Below are 20,932 nucleotides of genomic sequence, written 5' to 3' on the forward strand. Positions count from 1 at the left end.
TTTAACGAGGCCAGTCAGTTAAGTACAAATTCTTATTTACAATGACAGCCAGGGAACAGTGGGTTAACTGCCTTGTTCAGGGGCAGAACGACACCTTGTACCTTGTCAGCTCGGTGATTTGATCTATCTACCTTTTGGTTACTGGCCCAATGCTCTAAACACGAGGCTACCTGCCGCCCCTTATCAGTACTGCCACACGTGACCGTTTTCCCTGCACTCAGCCCCTCCCCAGCTTCCTTATGGCACCCCTCATGTCACTTTAAAAATAAATGATTCATAATAGTTCAAGCTCAGAAACCAATCCTATCAATATACAATATTGGCACAGGTGTTGTTAAGCCCTAAACGAAGTTGAGGGCTGGCAAACCGTGCCAATATATCCTCCAAACATAGGCTTCGAGAGTCGGAGAGACAGACAACAAGGTTTATACAAATCTCTGCTGTTGGTAGCTAAATGTTAGTCTAAAAGAAATGTCAGATAATGTCCAGATGCTTTTTATAGTGGAGATCAAGTTTATAAATTGCTTGGCTGGGCTGATGAGACAGTGGATTGCACAGTCAAATAAAACAGAGTAAATAGGCATTATAACGTCATAGATTTAGCCAGTGGCAACTTGTCGATTAGACACTAGCTGGAATGCGGTTTTAACCCATCAGCATTCAGGATTGGACCCAGCCGTTGTATAATGTCTAACAATCCAAAATGCAATGTTGTCTTGTGACATCAAAGGGATACATACTTCCTCCTTGCTTTGCCATGGGTATATTGGATATGCCCATCCTCAACTGCATACACTGGTTTCCATACCAATTTACTAATGCTGAGGGGTTGCTTATTTTATATCTTCCCATGTAGAATAAAGTCTACAAGCTGAAACAAAATGTGTGGGAGACTTGTCCTCAGGGGCAAACTGAACCATAGGAATGCATCTCCCTCTCAAAGACAGTGGTGGAGTTGTGATTTTTTTTAACCCTTATTTAACAAGGCAAGTCAATTAAGAATACATTCTTATTTTCAATGACGGCCTAGGCACAGTGGATGAACTGCCTTATTCAGGGACAGAACAGATGTTTACCTTGTCAGCTCAGGGATTTGATCTTGCAACCTTTCAGTGACTAGTCCAATGCTCTAACCACTAGGCTACCTGCCGCCCCAGAGTACAGTACCCGAGAAGATGACAAGTTAGGGAGAATGTTTCCGACATGAATCAGCTAAGCCACATGAACATTTAGAAACTAAGACCCAACTCATTGAGAAGCAGCTGAACATACATGCAGCTTGAAGCCATATAATGAACTCAAATGACCAGGAAAAACTCAGGGCCCCATTTATAAGTATAAGTCAAGTCAAATTATGACGTTATGAAGGGAAACTGTATGGACTGTGAAAAAAAACTGTAAAAGTATAGTTTTGATACCTCTAACACCAACTCCACTGCATGTATGGACAGCCGTTTTAACAAAAATGCATAGAATTTGATATCAATATTTCCCATAGGATTCAATGGAGAAACCAATTTTTGAAATTGCTAATTTAATTATTGAAAACGATACTGTGATCCTGTCTATGTAAAGCTGCTTTAACATACAGTGCATTCAGAAAGTATTCCGATCCCTTGACCTTTTTCCACATTTTGTTATGTTGCAGCCTTATTCTAAAATGGATTCAATTAAGCATGTTCCTCATTATTGTACACACAATACCCCATAATGACAAAGTGAAAACAGGTTTTTAGAAATACCCTTTGCTATGAGACTCAAAATTGAGCTCAGCTGCATCCTGTTTCCATTGATCATCCATCCATTGATGTTTCTAGAACTTGATTGGACTACACCTGTGATAAATTCAATTGGTTGGGTATTATTTGGAAAGGCACACACCTGTCTATATAAGGTCCCACAGTTGACAGTGCATGTCAGAGCAAAAACTAATCCATGAGGTCGAAGAATTTGTCCATAGAGCTCTGCGACAGGATGGCGTCAAGGCACAGGTTTGGGGAAGGGTACCAAAACATTTCTGCAGCCTTGAAGGTCCCCAAGAACACAGTTAACTTCATCATTCTTAAATGGAAGTAGTTTGGAACCACCAAGACTCTTCCTAGAGCTGGCCGCCTGACCAAACTGAGCAATCGGGGGAGAACGGCCTTGGTCAGGGATGTAACCAAGAACCCGATGGTCACTCTGACAGAGCTCCAGAGTTCCTCTGTGGAGATGGGAGAACCTTCCAGAAGGACAACCATCTCTGCAGCACTCCACCAATCAGGCCTTTATGGTAGAGTGGCCAGGCTGAAGCCACTCCTCAGATGACAGCCCGTGAGAAAACAAGATTCTCTGGTCTAATGAAACCAAGATTGAACTCTTTGGCATGAATGCCAAGAATCCTGTCTGGAGAAAACCTAGCACCATGCTTTTGGTATGTTTTTCAGCTGCAGGGACTGGGAGACTAGTCAGGATTGAGGCAAAGATGAATGGAGCAAAGTACAGAGATAGCCTTAATGAAAACCTGCTCCAGAGCGCTCAGGACGCCAGACTGAGGTGAAGGTTCACCTTCCAACAGGACAATGACCCTAAGCACACAGCCAAAACAACGCAGGAGTGGCATCGGGAAAAGTCTTTGAATATCCTTGTGGCCCAGCCAGACACCCGGAATTGAACCCGATCGAACATCTCTAGAGAGACTTGAAGATAGATCTGCGGCAACGCTCCGAATCCAACCTGACAGAGCTTGAGAGGATTTGCAGAGAAGAATGGGAGAAACTCCCCAAATACAGGTGTGCCAAGCTTGTTGCCTCATACCCAAGAAGACTCGAGGCTGTAAACGCTGCCAAATGTGCTTCAACAAGTACTGAGTAAAGGGTCTGAATACTTATGCAAATGTAATATTTCAGTTTTTAATTTTTTATATACATTAGCAAAGAATTCTAAAAAACAATGTTTTATTTTACATTATGGGGTATTGAGTGTAGATTGATGAGGGGAAAAAACAATTTAACATTTTAGAATAAGGCTATAACGTAACAAAATGTGGATTAAGTTAAGGGATCTGAATACTTTCTGAATGCACTGTATATAATTACTGTACCGGTACTCCCTGTATATAACCATGTTATTTTCTACTCCTTGTTTTATTCTGGTGTCACTATTTCATTTATTTTGATTTTTTGGGACCTTATCTTCAGCTTTGCATTGTTGGAAAAGGACCGGTAAGTAAGCATTTCACTGTTAGTCTACACCTGTTGTCCAGGAAGCATGTGAAAAATAACAGTTGATTTGATTTGATGTATGGATAAGGCTCCTGTTGCCATGCTAACAGTTGCCTGAAGAAAGTGTGGTGATTGTACCAATTCCATCCTTGTCAAGTATTCTGGACAGGTTGCTACTTATGAGGAAAATATCTCAAACTCCATTAGCATTATTGCACAAGTATTTGAATAAAAAATTAAATGTTTAAACAACTATACTCTATATCTAAATATTATTATGATTCTGTATTTCTAGACTATCACAGTTCTTTCAGCTCCAGTTTTAGAATGTAGAACAAGATGGTTCAATACAGTTGTGGCCAAAAGTTTTGAGAATGACACAAATATGAATTTTCACAAAGTCTGCTGCATCAGTTTGTATGATGTCAATTTGCATATACAGCATTTTATGAAGAGTGATCAGATGAATTGCAATTAATTGCAAAGTCCCTTTTTGCCATGCAAATGAACTAAATCCCCCCAAAAAAAACATTTCCACTGCATTTCAGCACTGCCACAAAAGTTCCAGCTGATTCTCTCGTTAACACAGGTGTGAGTGTTGACGAGGACAAGACTGAAGATCACTCTGTCATGCTGACTGAGTTCGAATAACAGACTGGAAGCTTCAAAAGGAAGGTGGAGCTTGGAATCATTGTTCTTCCTCTGTCAACATGGTTACCTGCAAGGAAACACGTGCCGTCACCATTGCTTTGCACAAAAAGGGCTTCACATGCAAGGATATTGCTGCCAGTAAGATTGCACCTAAATCAGCCATTTATCGGATCATCAAGAACTTCAAGGAGAGCGGTTCAATTGTTGTGAAGAAGGCTTCAGGGCTCCCAAGAATGTCCAGCAACCGCCAGGACCGTCTCCTAAAGTTGATTCAGCTGCGGGATCGGGGCACCACCAGTACAGAGCTTGCTCAGGAATGGCAGCAGGCAGGTGTGAGTGCATTTGCACGCACAGTGAGGCGAAGACTTTTGGAGATTGGCCTGGTGTCAAGAAGGGCAGCAAAGAAGCCACTTCTCTCCAGGAAAAACATCAGGGACAGACTGATATTCTGCAAAAGGTTCAGTGATTTGACTGCTGAGGACTGGGGTAAAGTCGTGTTCTCTCATGAATCCCCTTTCCGATTGTTTGGGGCATCCGGAAAAAAGCTTGTCCGGAGAAGACAAGGGGAGGGCTACCACCAGTCCTGTGTCATACCAACAGTAAAGCATCCTGAGACCATTCATGTGTGGGGTTGCTTCTCAGCCAAGGGAGTGGGCTCACTCACAATTTTACTTAAGAACACAGCCATGAATAAAGAATGGTACCAACACATCCTCAAGAGAGAAATTTCTCCCAACCATCCAGGAACAGTTTGGTGATGAACAATGCCTTTTCCAGCATGATGGAGCACCTTGCCAGAAGGTAAAAGTGATAACTAAGAGGCTCGGGGAAGAACAAAACATTGATATTTTGGGTCCATGACCAGGAAACTCCCCAAACCTTAATCCCATTGAGAAATTGTGGTCAATCCTCAAGAGGCGGGTGGACAAACAAAAACCCACAAATTCTGACAAACTCCATGCATTGATTATGCATGAATGGCCAGCCATCAGTCAGGATGTGGCCCAGAAGTTAATTGACAGCATGCTAAGGCAGATTGCAATGGTCTTGAAAAAGAAGGGTCAACACTGCAAATATTGACTCCTTGCATCAACTTCATGTAATTGTCAATAAACACTTATGAAATGCTTATAATTATATGCTTATAATTATACTTCAGTATTCCATAGTAACATCTGACAAAAATATCTAAAGACACTGAAGCAGCAAACTTTGTGGAAATTAATATTTGTGTCATTGTCACGCCCTGGCCATAGTTTACTTTGTATGTTTCTATGTTTTGATTGGTCAGGGTGTGATCTGAGTGGGCATTCTATGTTGGATGTCTTGTTTGTCTATTTCTGTGTTTGGCCTGATATGGTTCTCAATCAGGGGCAGGTGTTAGTCATTGTCTCTGATTGGGAACCATATTTAGGTAGCCTGGGTTTCACTGTGTGTTTGTGGGTGATTGTTCCTGTCTCTGTGTTTTGCACCAGATAGGGCTGTTTTTGGTTTTCGTACGTTTGTTATTTTGTTAGTTTAATTGCGTATAGTTTCCTTATTAAATAAAATGAATCACAACTACGCTGCATTTTGGTCCACTCCTCCTTCCCACAACGAAAGCCGTGACAGAATCAACCACCACAACAGGACCAAGCGGCGTGGTAACAGGAAAAAGCAACAGCAGGAGCAACAAAAGAAGGAATGGACATGGGAGGACGAATTAGACGGAGAAGGACCCTGGGCTCAGCCTGGAGAATATCGCCGCCCCAAGGAAGAACTGGAGGCGGTTAAAGCGGAGAGGCGCCGGTATGAAGAGGCAGCACGGCGAAGCGGATGGAAGCCCGAGAGTCAGCCCCAAAAATGTCTTGGGGGGGGGGGGGGGGCTCAGGGAGAGTGTGGCAGAGTCAGGAGTCAGACCTGAGCCCACTCTCCCTGTTTATCGTGAGGAGCCAAGGAGGAGACCAGAACCAGAGCCGGTGTTGGAGGTGAGCGAAACAGAGACTGTGAAGGGGTTAATGGGGAAATTGGAGGAGAGAGTAATGAGGGAGTTGCTGTGTTTGTGCTTTAAGCATGGAATTCGCCCGACAGAGCATGTCGGGGATTTGATGGTACCTGGGTCAGTGCTCCATACTCGTCTTGAGGTGCGTGCTAGACGGCTGGTGAAGTTGGTGCCAGTCTCACGCACCAGGCCTCCTGTGCACCTCCCTAGCCTTGCATGTCCTGTGCCAGCACTGCTCTCAAGATATCCAGTACGCCTTCACGGTCTAGCCCATCCTGTGCCACCTCCACACACCAGCCCTCCGATGGCAGCTCCCCGCACCAGGCTTCCTGTGCGTGTCCTCGGCCCAGTACCACCAGTGCCAGCACCACTCATCAGGCCAACAGTGCGCCTCGCCTCTCCAGCGCTGCCGGAGCCTTCCTCCTCTCCTGCGCTGCCGGAGTCTCCCGCCTGTTCAGTGGAGTCAGAGCTTTCCTCCTCTACAGCGCTGACAGAGTCTCCCGCCTGTTCAGCGCAGCCAGAGCCTTCCTCCTCTCCTGCGCTGCTGGAGTCTCCCGCCTGTTTAGCGCTGCCAGAGCCTTCTGCCTCTACAGTGTTGCCGGAGTCTCCTGCCTGTTTAGCGCAGCCAGAGCTGCCAGCCTGCATGGAGCAGCCAGAGCTGTCAGTCTTCATGGAACAGCCAGAGCTGCCAGTCTGTATGGAGAAGCCGGTGCTGCCAGTCTGCAAGGAGCTGCCAGTCTGCAAGGAGCTGCCAGTCTGCAAGGAGCTGCCAGTCTGCATGGAGCAGCTAGAGCTGCCAGTCTGCATGGAGCAGCTAGAGCTACCAGTCAGGATGGAGCAGCCAGAGCCGTCAGTCTGCCAGGATCCGCCAGTCAGCCAGACTCTTCCAGATCTGCCAGTCAGCCAGACTCTTCCAGATCTGCCAGTCAGCCAGACTCTTCCAGATCTGCCATTCAGCCAGACTCCTCCAGATCTGCCGGTCAGCCAGACTCTTCCAGATCTGCAGGTCAGCCAGACTCTTCCAGATCTGCCAGTCAACCAGACTCTTCCAGATCTGCCAGTCAGCCAGACTCTTCCAGATCTGCAGGTCAGCCAGACTCATCCAGATCTGCCGGTCAGCCAGACTCTTCCAGATCTGCCAGACTCTTCCAGATCTGCCAGTCAGCCAGACTCTTCCAGATCTGCCAGTCAGCCAGACTCTTCCAGATCCGCCAGACTCTTCCAGATCCGCCAGTCAGACAGATTCTTCCAGATCCGCCAGTCAGCCAGGATCTGCCAGAGCCTTCCTCCTCTCCTGTGCTGCCGGAGTCTCCCGCCTGTCCGGCGCTGCTGCCGGAGTCTCCCGCCTGTCCGGCGCTGCTGCCGGAGTCTCCCGCCTGTCCGGCGCTGCTGCCGGAGTCTCCCGCCTGTCCGGCGCTGCTGCCGGAGTCTCCCGCCTGTCCGGCGCTGCTGCCGGAGTCTGAAGAGCCCCTCTGTCCCGAGCTGCCCCTCTGTCCCGTGTTGTTAAGTAAGTTTGCCGTGGCTGGGAGGTCACGGAAGCGGACAAGGTTGGGGAAGACTGCGGTGAAGTGGGGGCCACGTCCAGCACCAGAGCCACCACCGCGGACAGATGCCCACCCAGACCCTCCACGATAGGTTCAGGTTTTGCGGCCGCACCTTGGGGGGGGGGGGTACTGTCACGCCCTGGCCATAGTTTACTTTGTATGTTTCTATGTTTTGGTTGGTCAGGGTGTGATCTGAGTGGGCATTCTATGTTGGATGTCTTGTTTGTCTATTTCTGTGTTTGGCCTGATATGGTTCTCAATCAGGGGCAGGTGTTAGTCATTGTCTCTGATTGGGAACCATATTTAGGTAGCCTGGGTTTCACTGTGTGTTTGTGGGTGATTGTTCCTGTCTCTGTGTTTTGCACCAGATAGGGCTGTTTTTGGTTTTCGTACGTTTGTTATTTTGTTAGTTTAATCGTGTATAGTTTCCTTATTAAATAAAATGAATCACAACTACGCTGCATTTTGGTCCGCTCCTCCTTCCCACAACGAAAGCCGTGACAGTCATTCACAAAACTTTTGGCCACGACTGTATAATACAATGGACAATAAAATGTATACCTTACACTGCGATGATTTGACAAACTACCGAAATAGGAAATGAGAACAATTATAAAACATGGATTGTCTCCACCCACCTGTTTATCTGCTTGCCTGCCTTGATTCTGAACCCACCTGCCTGACATACTGCCTGCCCTGACCTCGAGCCTGCCTGCCACTCTGTACCTCCTGGACTCTGACCTTGTTATGATCTCTTGCCTGCCCCTTGGATTATAATAAATATCAGAGAATCTAAGCATCTGCCTCACGTGTCTGCATCTGGGTCTCGTGCCCTTATAGCTTCTGTGGAAAGCAGTTACAAAAGTAGTTTGACCCGTTTCCCGAGAAACGTTACAAACCTGACATGAAAAAATGTGCATCGGTATTCAACAGTGTTTTATATGCTTGAGTCTGAGAAAGTAAGACCTCTCTAATTTATAGTGTAGTGTAGTTTACAACAGCTGGGAATAATCATGTGATTTACACACAATGCAGTGTTAAATCCCCTTCACCATTAAACAAAATATTTTATGCTCTGTTAAAAGCCCTGCCAGTTTGAAGAATGGCAATAAGACTCCCTTCAAAACCAATCTGTTTCCAATAAAGTGTTATTCTACAATTATTACATTGTAATTTACAATGTTACTATAGACTTGCATCAGGCTGTTGCCTGTTGCACAGTGATGCATTGGACACTGTCAGCTCCCCATGTCTTAGATAGCTAACTCATCCGGTTACATAGGCTGTTCTCCCCAAATCAAAACCTCTCTAAAAGTATGTCATGTCAGATATAAATATTTTTAGATATTATTAAGTATATTATACAATATATGAACTACAGTATACACACAACTCACAATAGGTTGGCATTTAATTTAATTTGTACAAACAAAAAAAACAATGATATAAAATATATATACAAATATACACAAAATGACATCTTTAACACCTTTCACCAAATGAACAGACATTTTCTCAAAATAGTTCGTTATCGTCCGGGAATATACTGCTGTATACCAAATAGTGTGTAAATAACGGAACATTTTGTCACAGTGAAACAGAAAAACCTGATGTTGCTCATCCAAGCGGAGAGTTGATGTGATGTTTTGGCAACGGGCTAGGTGCCATCATATCAACTGTGGATCTTGTAAATGAGCTATTCATACTGAGTACAATACAGCTATGAGCACGATTTAACAAAGAGTGGAAACACAGTAGAGAGTACCAGACATACTTCCTTTCAAAAATGCTACCAAAGGTTTTAGAGATCCTCCAACTGTCACAGAGCAGCATTCGTCAAATGCCAAAGATGGTGTAGCTTGAGGTCATGACTTCAAGGAAAAGTCGGGAGTGAAGTCTTTTGGTTCTGTTCAGGGTCTGAGAGAGCGGGCCTCAGAGTGGGCATGTGATCTGTTGGGGATAACTGGATGTGTTCAGTGACCAGTAGTCGGTGTAAGGGTGGATGTCGTCAATGATCGGTAATCCTGAGATGAGTTCCGTGTAAAGTCGCAGCTCTATTTCCGCCCCTGTCAGACGAACAAAACAAAGGAGGTCAGGGATGCAAGAGAATCACAGCTGAAAGATGGTACAGACTTCGTCTTATGTTTTGCAATATTGACAGCGGCCTTGTTAGATGATTTGTGATGCAATGGTAAAAACTGAAGCTTAGGCTCTGGTCAAATCATTCACTTCTGTCTGCCATCTATTTACCATCTATGCGTTATCATGTTTCACACCTTATGCACATGAGAAGGAAATATTATTGATTGAAGCACTGTCCTCAATCGTTTCAGTGTTTTACATGTGACAGATTTGTTTAACAAATATGCTTACAATGGCCGACAGAATCCAGAGTTTTCCTATTCCTTTTCCTGTTTGTAGTCTTTCATTTTGACTAACAAATGTTTTACAAAGACAATGCATGGAGACAGGACGAAATCCTGCCGTTGAATACTACAGTATAATTAACAGCCTGATTCCATCTTGCATCATTTACCTGAGTTATCACTCCATTGGCTCTCTGGACTGTGGTAAGACTCTGCAGTGTCGAAGGACTCTGAGGTGTCTACTTCATTGCTCAGGAACCCCTTGTCGTTTACACTGCCTTGCTCCCAATGCTGTGTCATCTAAATGAGCAAAACACAGGTGATGAGCCTGGTTGAATTTTTGTTAGGTTTAACTGTGTTAGAATTTCTAGTATTCAATACAAAATATCTGGCAAACATGGATTATTTCTGATAATTAAAAAAGCACACTGAACTTGTAGTGGTAGAGACAAACTTACCTCAATAAGGGTTTCTTGGTGACTGTCTTCATAGTCTGTAAAGTTGAAGAAGGGCAATTGGCATGAGCATTGGGCAAACCTCAATTACATTCGCAGCCCACACTCAAACACAAAGAGTTTAGTCAAACCCAAGTATCTAGCAAGGTTAACCTTACCTGTGCGGTGGTCTGGTGACACTTGGAAAGATGTGTAGAAGTTGTTGGTGCTTTCTGGGCCTATTTCCACACTGGTGGAACACTTTGGAGCAAATGTGAAATCATCTAGGTTGTCTGTGCTGTCTACTATGCTTTCCTGTGTCATACTGTCCTCCTGCGGGTGTGTGTTGGTATTGAGGTCCTCGGGGCAAATGGTTTCGCTGTATGCCATTCCCTCTGTCTTGATCTGTGACCCCTAGAAGAGACAATAGCAAAACATGAAGTAAGATTATAATGTTCATCTCTGTTGACACTGGCTTGGCTACAGCCAGCCGAAATAGACATGCACAGATCTTTATATAGCAGAGGGAATATATTACTACAATGATGATAGGGATTCTAAAGTGGGTTGAAGAGGTTCTAAAGTGGGTTGAAGGGATTCTAAGTGTGTTGAAGGGATTCTAAAGTGGGTTGAAGGGGTTCTAAAGTGGGTTGAAGGGGTTGAAGGGGTTCTAAAGTGTGTTGAAGGGATTCTAAAGTGGGTTGAAGGGATTCTAAAGTGGGTTGAAGGGGTTCTAAAGTGTGTTGAAGGGATTCTAAAGTGGGTTGAAGGGGTTCTAAAGTGTGTTGAAGGGATTCTAAAGTGGGTTGAAGGGATTCTAAAGTGGGTTGAAGGGATTCTAAAGTGGGTTGAAGGGATTCTAAAGCGGGTTGCAGTTAAAAAGGAATATAACCTTACCTTGTTATTTTTCTTTGCAGTGTTTGCTTTTGACCTCTTGTTATTTGGCTTGGAGTGGACGTTCTTCATCTTGTAGACACGAACCGCTCCACTCCCTCTGTTGATGCTTTTGTCTTTCACTTCCTCTATGTCAGGAAGGGAGTTCATTGCACAGCGGAAATTAGCCTTCCATGTCTTAGGGTCCGGTTTAGTCTCGCCTTGTATGAATTTCCCTGCATCCACAGACAAGTGACATCATTGTTATTATGATGCAGTAAATATATTGAAAAACCTTACGGTGCTGAAGTGCATATTGCGCAGAGCATATGATGCATCTAGGTGAAATTACATTTTATTATGAGAGGGGCTATAGTAGGTAGTCTAGTTATGTGTTATTTGCTCACCTGTGTGCACGGCCCATTGCTTGAACAGACAAGCGTCCTTGTTCAAGTCCCATCCATGACGTGCAGCATGCTTCCATGGGATGGAGAAAATCTTATTGTCCTGGACAAAAACCACAAAGCAATGGGTTTCAAATGAGCGCCTCCTATCTCTCAACTCAGCTTCTCCTCTACATGCTTAGTTTTGAGTAGTCCTTCTCATGGGTAATAGTGCTTAATATGCTTGGAGCTGTCAATGTCTGGACTAAGTTCTCTTCTTACAATGAGTGTCCGCCACTGCAATGTTTCAGGGACTATTTGTTTCCTTTGTACATAAAAATGCATTAGATGAGTCTGATGAGTCTTACCTTGTCCACCCACACCAATCCACTGATGGTGTTGGACTCAATCTTTTCCTCCAACCAAGGTCTCATTCTCATCCTAGACACAGGCATGGTTCCTGGGAGAGCATGGAGAATAGATTAGCTCAGTTTTAGCCACGTGGAATGTGAGATAGATGTACAAGCATGTTACTCAGGCCCTCCCACTGCCCTTCTCAGTTAGTGCAGATGTTTAGTCCAGTGAAGCTCATGACCCAGCCTTGGCAGACTATAGTCTGAGATTAATGTGCATTCCCAGTAAACACTCCTGTCCCCCTTGGACCAGTGAATACATAAAGCACCCTCCATCCAGGCTGCAAAGGCATCATTTCTTTCCGTAGCTATCATAAATGGCGAGCTGCCAGAAAATATGTGTACTGTCTTAATAAAACACAATTTCCCATTAACATTTCGTGCTTTCGAACCATTTAGGATGTTGTACAACGCGTTCAGCGAACGATGTACACAACATCCTAAATTGCCCGAAAATACGAAAATGGTGGTGGCAAATTGTGTTTTATTAAGACAGTACACATATTTTCCGGTGGGTTCGCCATTAAAGATAGTTAAGGAGGGGAATTGTGCCTTTACAGTCTGAATGGAGGATGCTTTATTAAGTACGAGCCGGTCCAGGAGAAGCCCGAGTGTAGTATCGGGAATGCACATCAATTCTAGACGATATGCAGCTCTAGCGCCCACTATCGGATGCCTAGTCTCGTCATGACCAGGAAGTGTGATGTTGCCATGACCATTGCCAACGACTGTCAAATTACTGGACTATCCAAATCAGTGAAATAAAGCAGTGCTAGTATTTCTGTCATGTGCATTTAATAGGACTACATTGAACGTCTTTAAAAGTATTTTTCGTTGTCTTATTCAAGCAGATAAAGAGTTTGGTTATATCTAGTGCATCCCAGGTTAAATGGAGCAGGTTCTTTAGAAGTGCTTAAAAAGAACACGATGGGCATATTCAACAAATAACATGCACACTCTGATCATGCACTGAGCAAGCGAACGGATTCAAACCAATCCATTGCAGTGCCGAGATACGTTACAAACAGTGTTACACCTAGACCTACTAAAACGTGCAATTATTTATATTTTAACTAGAACTCTTGAAAAGTCATAATATACTACTGCAATTTTGTATTAGCTACTTGCATTACTTCGGCTAGGTTAATTCACCAACAGGTTGACCGTATCGCCACAACCCTTTGCTTCAAGGCGCGTTCGTGTCAGTGTAATATTATCTGTCAAAATATGTGGACTATGCCCAATGACAAGATGCACGCTGCTGCACACACGTAAAAACAAATGCGAGTCCCTATTTTTTTTAAATGCCTACAGACCTACTATAAATACAAACTATATTGTCTATAAATATGTACAAAGAGAGCTATGTTTATATGTGGCCTAGTAGTGCATGCAATAAGAAAAGAAAATCACTTACAGCTGGAATATGATGTCGCTTAATCCGATTGATTATAAATGTAGCCTAAAAGCAGGTATTCTCCTTTGTAAAGATGGAGCGAGAAGTTGTTCCTCTGTTATTCCTTGTAATATCCACTCTGGTCTTCATTGACAGTGTGTACACTCTGCTGAAGGAACAATGGTTTTTATACAGAGATGCTGGGACTTCCCCATTCAGTAGCATGCATACGGTTTTGGCAGCAGTCCGCATCTGCGCCGAATGTCACAACAAGGACGGCGCGCTCAAACTACAGGCAACCTGATTTCCGAGAAATCATGCCGTTGTGAGCGAAGCTGTGGTAGTCATGATAAGGCGTGAACAGACCCAATAATGCATGTTGATCGTAGCAGTATAACGAAGTATAATTTACAATATCTAGGCTTTTTTATTTCTTATTGTTTTCAGTGAAAATGTTAAATTCTGCATGACTATTGATAGTTTATTAATTTAACTTGTGTTTATAGAATATATAGAGATGATAAACAGGCTATCTTATCAGTTAAGTAATCCCCCCACACGTATTCCTATCATTTAATGTAATTATATTAGAGAATATTAGAGAAAACGATTCCATTATTTAATTGCATAACTATGCCAAAATACAACCAGTGGGTTGTATTTCTATTCTATTATTGGTGCAATTATGTCCCGCCAAGCATCAAAAGCCCAGGCATAGGCAAGCTCTTTTAAATAAATCGCAATCGAACTGAGAAGTCGCGCTTTTCCGGGAAATGGTGTAGGTATTAAAAGCTCCGACAGGGGAAGTGTTGACTTGTTCAGTTGGTACAGGGTGCCACAGACTCCAGTCAGACTTCATTTAAGTCACTGCTGACACGAGCTGCATGTTTACACAAGAAAGCACTTATACCAATTGCCAACTGCTACAAAATTAAGCAATCATGTTATGTATTACTATTCAAGAATCGCCAATGTACGAATGTTAGCATGAAACTGCCATGCACTTTATTATAAGGACTTGGAGTGATCTGCTTTCATCTCAATTGTCTCATATTGCATAAATACAGAAACGCGTATTTAACAGTGTTCTGATCTAGAGTGCAGAGGTTAATCCGCCAGGCAACGCTTCCTTAAGCAGGAACACGTCACCCGTCTTTTCCATAAAATGACTGTAGTGTTTGAGCTCGGAGCGCGCGGGGGAGTTGTGTAATACAGTGTGTGGGTGTGTCCCAGTCCAACGAGGAAAAGCAGGGTATTTTCCTGCTGCGGAGTTTTTGCTCCGTTCAAAAAGCCCAGGGTTTTCCCAATAGAAAAAAAGGATATCTCTCTTTTAATGGTGGTCAATAGCATTAGTCCTTTATACAAATAATTTGGATTCCCACCAACCCAATGTGTGTATAATTAACTATTTGGTATATCTTATCCAGGAGGCTTCTCACATGCAATGGGTAGCCTAGTACTTCAATATGTTTTACATGGTTGCTAAATCCCAACCTGGATGCTTTGTGAGACATCCCTTGCATTTGTATAGTGCTTTCATTTCACTACTTCTCAAATTGCAACTCACCCCAAATCTGTCTGAAGAGGAAATACAGACAGCAAACTTCTTCACGTCTTTAATTGCAACTCTTTTGAGGGCATGAACATATAGTGCATTAATATATTTTTTGGTTGATTCATTTAAAGGCCTCGCGAAGCGTCCAGTATGTCTATAGAGCTCGCCAGCGTGTAGTCCGAAAAACCGGAAATGAACACCTCTGGTCCCTTCAGCCATTCCAATGGGGGAAATTAATGGGGAAAGAGTAGGGTTTCGTAATAAACACCGAATGTATGGTCTGAGGTCAACACAGGCGTATATTTTATATTTTTTGTTCTATGAAATAACATCAGTCAGTTAACATGACCTTTGTGAATTATGACGCTTTTTTGTTCTTTGTGTGCTTATTTTGATTACTTAAATGCTTCAAAATGTTTTGTTTTTTTAAGTGACTTTTTAATCAGTCACAGAATATGTATCAGAAATCTACACTGAAGCCCCCGGGTCTTTATAAATCAAAAACTCACATTAAATGTCTGAACAGATTAGATGCACAATATAATACATGTCTGAATGTTAAACTGATGAGGAAAAAGTAGCCTCCATGCCATGCTTTGGAGATGAAGGAACTGACCGTAATAAATAGTCTGTTTGCAAGGAGAAATTCCCTCAAATGGGCATCTAAAGCTCTTCCTACAGAGGTCATACTACTACAGTGAGTACATATACTGTATTGTCCCTGTCTGTCCTGCCTGTCTGGCTGTCTTCAGTGGAGAACAAAAAAAAAAAAAAGTCATATCTACCCTGCTCCAGAGATTTCCACCCTGACACCATCCAGAGGGTAAATGCCAGCCTGTCTCGGACTGTGTGATATGCCCAAATCTACACCTGGCCCACCATCCCATCTTCAGCCTGAACTGTCTTTAAAACAATGTAAAACAATGTATACCTGTGCAAAGAGGCAGTCCCCACCTTAAACGATGTTGCTGGTTAGTTTTGGTTAGCCTCCCCTAATCCCATCACCAGGACAGGCCTGGGACACTCCTGCACACTATGGCAGACCCAACCATGCAACAAGAGCTACACCAAGGCCTCCTGGGCACACCCAGAATGGAGCATTGGCAGCCACTCTGATCCCCTGCAGCAGCTCCACTCATTTGGCAGGTGCTTCATCAGGGTGGACTGAAATCTGCCAACAGTGCTCTCCCAGTTCCCGCTCTAGCCACTGCATCTAGCGACTTGAGGGAGGTCTGTAAAGTGTTCAGTCTGCTCTGCTCTCATGTGGTTGACCAGGGACCTTGGCAAAGTCCCAGTTCACTCAACAAATAGCTGCAGATAACCCTATGCCTGTTAGCTCTTATGGGACTAAGCTGGGGGCTTAGGCTAATGCACCTAAATGCGCAAACTATTGTTCCAAAATGGACACAATTGATGTTTGGGTACAGGGGCGGCAGGGTAGCCTGGTGGTTAGAGTGTTGGACTAGCAACCGGAAGGTTGTAAGTTCAAATCCCCGAGCTGACAAGGTACAAATCTGTCGTTCTGCCCCCAAACATGCAGTTAACCCACTGTTCCTAGGCTGTCATTGAAAATTAGAATTTGCTATTAACTGACTTGCCTAGTTAAATAAAACAGGACTTGTGTCCTGACATTCTGGTTCTTTCAGAAACATGGTTAAAGGGTTATGTATCTGATAAAGACGTTGAAGTAAAATATTATAATCTATTTAGATGTGACAGATTACAGAAAGGGGGTGTGGCCGTATGCAGTACCAGTCAAAAGTTTGGACACACCTACTCATTCAAGGGTTTTCCTTATTTTTACTCTTTTCTACATTGTATAATATTAGTGAAGACATGAAAACTATGAAATAACACAAAAGTGTTAAACAAATCAAAATATATCTGTTATTCTTCATGATGACAGCTTTGCACACTCTTGGCATTCTCTCAACCAGCTTCATCTGGAATGCTTTTCCAGCAGTCTTGAAGGAGCTCCCACATATGCTGAGCATTTGCTGGCTGCTTTTCCTTCACTCTGCGGTCATAGCATCCCAAACCATCTCAATTGGTTTGAAGTGGGGTGATTGTGGAGGCTAGGTCATCTGATGCAGCACTCCATCACTCTCCTTGGTCAAATAGTCCTTACAAAGCCTGGAAGTGTGTTTTGGGTCATTGTCTTGTTGAAAAACAAATGATAGTCCCACTTAGCTCAAACCAGATGGGATGGCGTATCACTGCAGAATACTGTGGTAAATAGGGCTATTTTCTGTATACATTACAACCCCTACCTTGTCACAACACAACTGATTGGTTCAAACAAAAGAAATTCCACAAAATAACTTTTAACAAGTCACAGCTGTTAATTGAAATGCATTCGAAAGTGACTACCTCATGAAGCTGGTTGAGAGAATGCCATGAGTGTGCAAATCTGTCATCAAGCCAAAGAGTGGCTACTTTGAAGAATCTCAAATATATATCAGTTTGTTTAACACTTGTTTGGTTACTACATGATTCCTTATGTGTTATTTCATAGTTTTGATGTCTTCACTATTAAGAAAATCCCTTGAATTAATAGGTGTTTCCAAACTTTTGACTGCATCCAAATCTTTGCATTTTTGAGTACCCGATAAATGTTAGCTCTTGGTTGTAAATGTGTCCATAAACCAGAATACACATTTATTTATTGCTGGGATTTACCTACCCCCTGCTGCCATGGTGGATGTTTTTGGTGCTATTTCCAAGTGTTGAACACCTCTTCTGTCCTCGGAGTTGGTCATTTTAGGGGATTTGAATCTGGATTGGCTATCATTGGCCTCAAATCAATTTAAGAGTATATGCATTGATTTTAAACTAACTCAAATGATCTCAAAACCCACATAGCTCAATATGAAAAACCCTGGTAACTCCTCATTCATTGATTTAATTATATCACAACTCAGGATATGTGCCAGATGCAGACACGGGAGGCAGATAGTACCGTTCACAGATGATGTTTTTATAAACACAGGGCAGGAAAAGGGCAAGTCGAGGGCAGACAGAGGTTCGTGATCGGGTCAGAATCAAGCAGGTACAGGACGGCAGGCAGACTCGGGGTCAGGAAACAGAAGACAAAGGGCTGTGAGACATGGGTTTAATCTTAGACACATGAAAAGTGGGATGTATACAGAGGGTACAGGGCAACAGAAGACGAACCGAATAAGATACTTAGCCCTAAGGATCTTTGAGATGGGAAAGGGATGATAAAATAGGGGGACAGTTTGCGGGACTCTATCCGGAGGGGCAGATGCCGAGTGGACAGGCGAAAAACGGGGAGCCGGGATCCGGTGGCAGTCCGCCTGTCGTCGATACCTGGAGGTGGTCTTGAGAAGAGCCAACCCGGGCTCTCTTCCAGGTATGACGACAGCGGCGGGTAAAAATCTGGGCCGAGGGTTTGCTTACCTTAAAACTAACAGGTCTGTGAGAGCCGGAATTCTTACTGGTTGGTAGGTGATCAAATACTTATGTCATGCAATAAAATGCAAATGAATGACTTAAAAATCATGCTTCTACACCTGCATTGCTTGCTGTTTGGGGTTTTAGGCTGGGTTTCTGTACAGCACTTTGAGATATCAGCTGATGTACGAAGGGCTATATAAATAAGTTTGATTTGATTTGACTTAAAAAATCATACAATGTGATTTTCTGGATTTTTGTTTTAGATTCCGTCTCTCACAGTTGAAGTGTACCTATGATAAAAATGACAGACCTCTACATGCTTTGTAAGTAGGAAAACCTGCAAAATCAGCAGTGTATCAAATACTTGTTCTCCCCACTGTATATCTCTGACTCTGCTGGTGATACTTCTACATTTTGAAAAACAGAAAATGCACTGAAGTGTGCAAATTCCTCTTCTTCTCTGTCTAAGCAAGTTCTGTCTGACTCTGGCATCATAACTTAAAATAATGCAATAAGTGATCATTTTAATCATCATTTTATCCCGGGAGGCTTTTTATTTGAGAGAAACTGTGGTTTAATTGACCCTGGTCTGTCAATCGACTGATATTTCCTCTGCCAGCCTCGAGCTAACTCAACGTCAACTTTTATTTACATTTAATTTCAATAATTGACGTCTGTGATGTGCAAGATGCCTTGCTTGAGATTGATGTAAAAAAAAATCCACTGGAGCTGATATGCTTGATCCATTTTTGCTGCAGCTCTCTGCCCCCCTGATTGCTGAATCATTAACCCATATTTTTAACCTGACGATTATATCTGGTACTATCCCTAAGGTTTGGAAATCTGCCCGTGTACTCTCCCTTCACAAAGGTGGTGACTCTTCTGACCTAAATAATTATCATCCTATTTCTAAACTTTCTCGCCTGGCTAAAATATTAGAATCCTTAATCAATTCTCAGCTAAGATCTTTCTTATCTTTGAAATGTATTCTAAATGTACATAGGTCAGATTTTAGACCAGGCACTATGTCTGCTGCATCCCTAGTTATAAATGATGTGATTAACTGTATAGATAAAAGGCATACCCTTTCATTATCCGCCCCCAGGTGGTGAGGGTAGGCAACAACATCTCCACCCCGCTGATCCTCAACACTGGGGCCCCACAAGGGTGCGTTCTGAGCCCTCTCCTGTACTCCCTGTTCACCCATGACTGCGTGGCCACGCACGCCTCCAACTCAATCATCAAGTTTGCGGATGACACAACAGTGGTAGGCTTGATTACCAACAACGACGAGACGGCCTACAGGGAGGAGGTGAGGGCTCTCGGAGTGTGGTGTCAGGAAAATAACCTCACACTCAACGTCAACAAAACTAAGGAGATGATTGTGGACTTCAGGAAACAGCAGAGGGAACACCCCCCTATCCACATCGATGGAACAGTAGTGGAGAGGGTAGTAAGTTTTAACTTCCTCAGCATACACATCACAGACAAACTGAATTGGTCCACTCACACAGACAGCATCGTGAAGAAGGCGCAGCAGCGCCTCTTCAACCTCAGGAGGCTGAAGAAATTTGGCTTGTCACCAAAAGCACTCACAAACTTCTACAGATGCACAATCGAGAGCATCCTGGCGGGCTGTATCACCGCCTGGTACGGCAACTGCTCCGCCCACAACAGTAAGGCTCTCCAGAGGGTAGTGAGGTCTGCACAACGCATCACCAGGGCAAACTACCTGCCCTCCAGGACACCTTACACCACCCGATGTTACAGGAAGGCCATAAAGATCATCAAGGACAACAACCACCTGAGCCACTGCCTGTTCACCCCGCTATCATCCAGAAGGCGAGGTCAGTACAGGTGCATCAAAGCTGGGACCGAGAGACTGAAAAACAGCTTCTATCTCAAGGCCATCAGACTGTTAAACAGCAACCACTAACAATGAGTGGCTGCTGCCAACACACTGACTCAACTCCAGCCACTTTAATAATGGGAATTGATGGGAAATGATGTAAAATATATCACTAGCCACTTCAAACAATGCTACCTAATATAATGTTTACATACCCTACATTATTCATCTCATATGTATAGGTATATACTGTACTCTATATCATCTACTGCATCCTTATGTAATACATGTATCACTAGCCACTTTAACTATGCCACTTTGTTTACATACTCATCTCATATGTATATACTGTACTCGATACCATCTACTGTATCTTGCCTATGCTGCTCTGTACCATCACTCATTCATATATCTTTATGTACATATTCTTTATCCCCTTACACTTGTGTATAAGACAGTAGTTTTAGAATTGTTAGTTAGATTACTTGTTGGTTATTACTGCATTGTCGGAACTAGAAGCACAAGCATTTCACTACACTCGCATTAACATCTGCTAACCATGTGTATGTGACAAATAAAATTTGATTTGATTTGATTATCCTGTCCTTGACTTTCAATACTGTTGATCACGCACCTCTAATTCAGAGGCTTTCCTCAATTGGCTTAGACCGGGCTGTAACTGATTTAGAAATTACTTGACAGATATAACTCAATGTGTATCTGCTGATGGTGTTAAATCAGGTTTCCTGGATATTATGAAAGGTGTCCCGCAGAGGTCGATTCTGGGTCCTGTACTTTTTACTGTTTACATCAACAATATCGACTTGTCTGTAAAAAAAAAACTGTAACCTGCACTTGTATGCTGAT

At 43.4% G+C, this 20,932-nt stretch overlaps 2 protein-coding genes across 2 annotated transcripts in view; one reads left to right on the plus strand and one right to left on the minus strand.

Annotated features, from left to right (window-relative positions):
* Window positions 1–20,932, plus strand: part of LOC135548826 (long-chain-fatty-acid--CoA ligase 6-like) — an 86,003-nt gene that overhangs the window by 9,970 nt on the left and 55,101 nt on the right. The window lies entirely within an intron of this gene.
* On the minus strand, window positions 8,773–13,417 carry LOC135548825 (interferon regulatory factor 1-like). Its single transcript, XM_064978784.1, has 8 exons — window positions 13,266–13,417; window positions 11,804–11,895; window positions 11,460–11,559; window positions 11,077–11,288; window positions 10,359–10,593; window positions 10,204–10,238; window positions 9,916–10,045; window positions 8,773–9,445 (listed from the first exon to the last, which is right to left on the minus strand). Exons 2-8 carry the CDS (start codon window positions 11,888–11,890, stop codon window positions 9,312–9,314), a joined length of 933 nt encoding a protein of 310 aa, XP_064834856.1. The 5' UTR covers window positions 11,891–11,895; window positions 13,266–13,417; the 3' UTR covers window positions 8,773–9,311.

The sequence above is a fragment of the Oncorhynchus masou genome, chromosome 11, assembly GCF_036934945.1.
Source record: "Oncorhynchus masou masou isolate Uvic2021 chromosome 11, UVic_Omas_1.1, whole genome shotgun sequence".
In the NCBI taxonomy this organism is placed as follows: Eukaryota; Metazoa; Chordata; class Actinopteri; order Salmoniformes; family Salmonidae; genus Oncorhynchus; species Oncorhynchus masou.

Excerpts from the sequence above, each read along its gene's own strand:
- LOC135548825 (XM_064978784.1), bottom strand. The coding sequence starts at position 11,890 with ATGCCTGTGTCTAGGATGAGAATGAGACCTTGGTTGGAGGAAAAGATT. Across the intron at positions 11,289-11,459 it reads GCAATGGGCCGTGCACACAG|GGAAATTCATACAAGGCGAG; the intron begins GTGAGCAAATAA and ends CTGTGGATGCAG. Across the intron at positions 10,046-10,203 it reads ACCAAGAAACCCTTATTGAG|ATGACACAGCATTGGGAGCA; the intron begins GTAAGTTTGTCT and ends TTGCTCATTTAG.